Source organism: Schistocerca serialis, unplaced genomic scaffold, assembly GCF_023864345.2.
Source record: "Schistocerca serialis cubense isolate TAMUIC-IGC-003099 unplaced genomic scaffold, iqSchSeri2.2 HiC_scaffold_849, whole genome shotgun sequence".
NCBI classification, from domain to species: domain Eukaryota; kingdom Metazoa; phylum Arthropoda; class Insecta; order Orthoptera; family Acrididae; genus Schistocerca; species Schistocerca serialis.
Window position 1 is genome coordinate 9,517,612 of NW_026048462.1, and position 6,301 is coordinate 9,523,912.

At 55.5% G+C, this 6,301-nt stretch overlaps 1 protein-coding gene across 1 annotated transcript; it reads right to left on the minus strand.

Moving 5' to 3' along the window:
* Positions 1-2,439: 2,439 nt before the first annotated feature.
* Positions 2,440-5,607, minus strand: LOC126452315 (elastin-like). Its single transcript, XM_050091058.1, has 4 exons — positions 5,597-5,607; positions 3,484-4,547; positions 3,110-3,442; positions 2,440-3,077 (listed from the first exon to the last, which is right to left on the minus strand). Exons 1-4 carry the CDS (start codon positions 5,605-5,607, stop codon positions 2,440-2,442), a joined length of 2,046 nt encoding a protein of 681 aa, XP_049947015.1.
* Positions 5,608-6,301: the final 694 nt, after the last annotated feature.

Sequence of the window (6,301 nt, forward strand, 5' to 3'; positions counted from 1 at the left end):
TGTAAATTTGGATTCTTTGACATGCATAAGGCAAGTCCTACATCACTTGGAGGGGAAAGGAAATTTCAAAACTGAAGTCTTTAAAGTAATCTGTAAGAGCACAGTTTGACAGAACTACAGGCAATGCATCATTATCCCATTTTGGTATATTCGAACATTTAATTGGGAAGCTGTTAGAGCAGTTGCTGTGGACAATTTTGAAGCAACTTTGTATTTTGGCCATGCATATCTCTGTGGTCATGGCCAACAGGGATGGAAGCTGATATTATGTCAGCAGCAACACAATGTGACTAATGTGAACACATCCAATAAAGAGGAAACTGCAAATAAGAATTTTTTGTCGAGTAGTGACTTGAGTAAGAGCATAATTGGACTGGGGCAGCCCAACAACTAGGGTCCCAAAGGCAGTCAAAACAAAGGAAATACAAGAAATTAAAATGGAAACAAAAAGTGGAAAAATAGGTAAAAACATCTGACTAAACACGTCCACAAATGTCCATAGCTCATTGAGGGGCTACAGCAGTGGTCTGGAATTAGTCCTCTGAAAGTGAACTAAATGGATTTTGGTCCACTCAGCTTGTGTCAGTTGCTAACAGGATGCGGCTTAACTTCCAGCACTGCAGTACCTCATGAGAAACAAGTACTTTTATTCACTCTGTGAATGCAGTACAGAATTCTCTGACCAGTCATTTGCACAGAAGTTGCTGGTGGTGACTGCACTGAAGTCATTCCATGTGGTACTGTGTTACAATCATTACTGTATGCCTCCTACCAGATTTAAACACATGATAATGAATTTAATAATGGTTACAGAGAGCCAAGGATGCTTGCACAAGGTAGACCAGAGTGGAGAACTGCATCAAACCCCATTCGGACTGACAGTAACAACAACAAGAACAACTGCAGTCCATAAACTGGCTGAGTATGAGCCTAACACCAAGTGGTGCTTACTTTACAAACTGATTTTCTGCTACATCAGTTCCATACTGACTTCCCTCCTACCTCCCTCCCGCCCACCCTACCTCCCTCCTTTCGCACTGCAGTTCTGCAAGTATGAAATGTCTGAGATGAGTGGCAGTATAGTTACTTCCCACTCACCAAATCTATCACTCTTACTGAAAGGTGCAGTGATGTAAGACAGATTGTGATTTAGTAAGCAAATTGAGTGCACGGTCTTGCTATTGTTAGGTAGCACTGATTGGGACAAATGACCGACAGTCGAGATCAGATGGCCTCTAACAAAGCTGTGTTTAGTCAGGCTGTGGAGGATGCATGGGGATATTACATGATGCAGTGTCCACAGTTGCATTTTTCCTCCATTACATGAAGGAAGAACAATCTGTGGACAAAGTTCATTGCTGTAGCCCAGGATTCAGACAAGAAATAAACACGTTTTGTCCAACAGAAATTAAATGTCATTGTTTCTTATTCTACATACAGCATGAGGAAAAACATGTACTCCATCAAATAAATGCAGCATACAGACCAATTTCTATATATAAACACCATTTAGAAACTACAAATTATCCTACTGCCCTGTTTTCTTATTTGGTCATGAGAGACTTTCCAATTTGTAATTTGCCTGTGTGTGTGTGTGTGTGTGTGTGTGTGTGTGTGTGTGTGTGTGTGTGTGTGTGTGTGAGTGAGTGAGTGAGTGAGTGAGTGAGTGAGAGAGAGAGAGAGACAGATGTATTTTGCACATTTTTGGCCCAGTCTGATGGGTGGCAATAGAGTGGGAGAGAGATGAATTTGACATAACAAAAAATAGCCCTAAAAAGGGGCACTCTTGATTTATTCATTTCATGTATGTAGGCAGAGAGTAAGTAAAGAGAATGTAATACTTAAAATATTAAATTAAAATAAATTTATTTCAGGTACAAGGATAATGCCAACTAGAACTAGCTCAAATTTCCTTCTCTCATCTTTGATATTTTTCCGTTACCAAGAGATTTTGTGCTGGCTCTCACTGGCAGAACACTGCACAGCAGAACAAGGAAAGAAAGTAAAATGTTCTCAGTCCATAAGATTTTCTCCAGAATGCCCCATTATTTCTGACTTCAGTCATGCACCCTGGCACTGAATCTGTGAGGCATTGGACCCATTTGTCAGAAGAAACAACCCCACCGAGGCTTCAAAAAAAGCAGTCCAAAAGAGCATCAGCTATAAATGGTGTGTTTCACAGCCAGTTCTCTGTGTGTTCGTGCTACTTACACACACATAATTTCCATTGTGTTCAAGTGAGCAGTCTCTCACACCCAGTCCATTACATTAATGTCTATCTTGGACAGTTGCAGTTGAATGAGCAGACCTATACACAAGTGAATATTCCTCCTGTAGCATGAATTCCCCTCCACAATATAGCATTCACACCAAATGCAGCACCACTTTCTTCAAAATGTGGACATACAGCCTGCTACTGAGGAAGCATTCCTGCTTCTCTCACAGGAGACCGACGCCCCCGGCGGGGAGACCGACGCCCCCGGCGGGGAGACCGACGCCCCCGGCGGGGAGACCGACGCCCCCGGCGGGGAGACCGACGCCCCCGGCGGGGAGACCGACGCCCCCGGCGGGGAGACCGACGCCCGCGGCGGGGAGACCGACGCCCGCGGCGGGGAGACCGACGCCCGCGGCGGGGAGACCGACGCCCGCGGCGGGGAGACCGACGCCCGCGGCGGGGAGACCGACGCCCGCCGGCGGGGAGACCGACGCCCGCCGGCGGGGAGACCGACGCCCGCCGGCGGGGAGACCGACGCCCGCCGGCGGGGAGACCGACGCCGCCGGCGGGGAGACCGACGCCGCCGGCGGGGAGACCGACGCCCGCGGCGGGGAGACCGACGCCGCCGGCGGGGAGACCGACGCCGCCGGCGGGGAGACCGACGCCGCCGGCGGGGAGACCGACGCCGCCGGCGGGGAGACCGACGCCGCCGGCGGGGAGACCGACGCCCGCGGCGGGGAGACCGACGCCCGCGGCGGGGAGACCGACGCCGCCGGCGGGGAGACCGACGCCGCCGGCGGGGAGACCGACGCCGCCGGCGGGGAGACCGACGCCGCCGGCGGGGAGACCGACGCCGCCGGCGGGGAGACCGACGCCCGCGGCGGGGAGACCGACGCCCGCGGCGGGGAGACCGACGCCCGCGGCGGGGAGACCGACGCCCGCGGCGGGGAGACCGACGCCCGCGGCGGGGAGACCGACGCCCGCGGCGGGGAGACCGACGCCCGCGGCGGGGAGACCGACGCCCGCGGCGGGGAGACCGACGCCCGCGGCGGGGAGACCGACGCCCGCGGCGGGGAGACCGACGCCCGCGGCGGGGAGACCGACGCCCGCGGCGGGGAGACCGACGCCCGCGGCGGGGAGACCGACGCCCGCGGCGGGGAGACCGACGCCCGCGGCGGGGAGACCGACGCCCGCGGCGGGGAGACCGACGCCCGCGGCGGGGAGACCGACGCCCGCGGCGGGGAGACCGACGCCCGCGGCGGGGAGACCGACGCCCGCGGCGGGGAGACCGACGCCCGCGGCGGGGAGACCGACGCCCGCGGCGGGGAGACCGACGCCCGCGGCGGGGAGACCGACGCCCGCGGCGGGGAGACCGACGCCCGCGGCGGGGAGACCGACGCCCGCGGCGGGGAGACCGACGCCCGCGGCGGGGAGACCGACGCCCGCGGCGGGGAGACCGACGCCCGCGGCGGGGAGACCGACGCCCGCGGCGGGGAGACCGACGCCCGCGGCGGGGAGACCGACGCCCCCGGCGGGGAGACCGACGCCCCCGGCGGGGAGACCGACGCCCGCGGCGGGGAGACCGACGCCCGCGGCGGGGAGACCGACGCCCGCGGCGGGGAGACCGACGCCCGCGGCGGGGAGACCGACGCCCGCGGCGGGGAGACCGACGCCCGCGGCGGGGAGACCGACGCCCGCGGCGGGGAGACCGACGCCCGCGGCGGGGAGACCGACGCCCGCGGCGGGGAGACCGACGCCCGCGGCGGGGAGACCGACGCCCGCGGCGGGGAGACCGACGCCCGCGGCGGGGAGACCGACGCCCGCGGCGGGGAGACCGACGCCCGCGGCGGGGAGACCGACGCCCGCGGCGGGGAGACCGACGCCCGCGGCGGGGAGACCGACGCCCGCGGCGGGGAGACCGACGCCCGCGGCGGGGAGACCGACGCCCCCGGCGGGGAGACCGACGCCCCCGGCGGGGAGACCGACGCCCCCGGCGGGGAGACCGACGCCCGCGGCGGGGAGACCGACGCCCGCGGCGGGGAGACCGACGCCCGCGGCGGGGAGACCGACGCCCGCGGCGGGGAGACCGACGCCCGCGGCGGGGAGACCGACGCCCGCCGGCGGGGAGACCGACGCCCGCCGGCGGGGAGACCGACGCCCGCCGGCGGGGAGACCGACGCCCGCCGGCGGGGAGACCGACGCCGCCGGCGGGGAGACCGACGCCGCCGGCGGGGAGACCGACGCCCCCGGCGGGGAGACCGACGCCCCCGGCGGGGAGACCGACGCCCCCGGCGGGGAGACCGACGCCCCCGGCGGGGAGACCGACAATCGGCTGGTACTACCTGTTGTCACCCCTTATTCGCCATTATGTCTGGACCCTCGCGGCTGCTAAACTACTGTTTGGTCTTGGTAAGACTACTTATCTGTGAAAAAATACATTTTTCCTCATTGCATTCAGATGTAGCTCTGTGGCTGCCAGCCAGTGTAACATTTCCTCACTGAGTTCCTGTTTTATAGTGGATCATTGTGCATGCAGTACAGCTTTCCTTGGCCCTCAACTAACTGCATCATTGGAACTGGGAAGTTGGTCACTCACTACAACTGCTTCGTATCTAGGGGAGGGATTAGTTGGCTCTTGCAGGCAAGCTATGTGTTATCCTGCTGTGTGCTCAGTATCTTGAGCCAGGCATTCTGCTGATAGTGCCTCCTTCAACAAAATTCTTTAAAATTCTGTTTACAGTAGGGGTAGACTTCTGACATTCCAAAGATTCATCAATCACACAGGTTGATATTTTATTCAAAGTTCCCAATACTCAGGCAACTTCCACTCCCATAGTCACCCTTGGGGTGAATTTGTATAGCTTTAAAAATGCACGTTACTACCCCTTAATATTTGTCATGTCAACACAGGATACATAGAAATTCACGACTCTGCCAGATATGTGACAAGCATGGATGGAAAGCCAAATCATCTGCATACTGCATATGTTTGCTTAACCTTGCACAGCTTACACAGAGGACAGGCCACATATTTAAACAAAATTTCCTTAAACATTTTTGCCATTTATCAGCATGACAAGAGAGAAATCAGCATTGAACTAATATGCCATTTCTGATGACTAACACCTCTGACAATACCTCAGTTACAGTCATCCACTCACAAGCAGCACCACAGGAATATCACAGTCAAGCAAACATTAATGGTTTGAGTTGAAGCCAGGGCATGGGTAACGACAACCAAAGGTGTATTCATTTATTTCTTATGTCTGTTACTTGTAATTAGGGTCTCAGTGATGTTCTAAGGCCTTCCATGACATCTTCCACTGATCTGTGCCCGCAACTATTGTTGCTATGATGGTCTAACACAAGACTGCAACTCACCTCGCCATCATCTTCCTTATCTTCCCCTTCTCCCTGTTCCCTTTTTCAAGCACAATATGCAGTACACTAGGACTCCCATACAAGACAAACATTGTGTGGTGAAAACCTGAATAGTATTGTAAACCCCATGAAGAAATTTGATCTCTTTTTGCTGTAGAAATGTTTGTGGAAGCGCACATCACAATGTTGATATTGCGCTGGACTATACACAAGCACTGTAATGGAAAGTGAAGTTATAGTTTGGCACATGTGACAGATGAGATCTGATGGAATATGATCAAATGTTTTGTTGCAACACTTGGCTTACCTAGGCCTGCAACTATATGATAATGTGAATCATTAGTTTTACTGTTTCTATTCTTTGCCATGAGGTCTGGTTTGTGTTCAAATAGCTATATCAAACTTGGCACCCATTCTACATCTACATCTACATCAGTAAAGGCACATAAGTGAGTACTTAACATGCCAGCATCCAAGTTCAAATGCATCTGGAAGCTTTTAATTGTTGGCATTCTTCTTTCTAGTAGTTCATAATAGATCTAATAGATTATAGTTAATATTCTATGACAAGTAGCTGACCCAGTAATGTTGATAACTAATTTGATAATGCTGCCTGCCCATTCATTAGAGCTTTAATGGCTGTACGTAAGTGCAAAAGTACATCATTATTTGTTCACACTTTGTCAAAGTACTCTGGGAAATTTT

Coding starts and splice junctions, on each gene's coding strand:
- LOC126452315 (XM_050091058.1), bottom strand. Junction 3,443..3,483: donor TCTCCCCGCCGCGGGCGTCG/GTCTCCCCGCCG, acceptor GCCGCGGGCGTC/GGTCTCCCCGCCGCGGGCGT. Junction 3,078..3,109: donor TCGGTCTCCCCGCCGCGGGC/GTCGGTCTCCCC, acceptor CGTCGGTCTCCC/CGCCGGCGGCGTCGGTCTCC.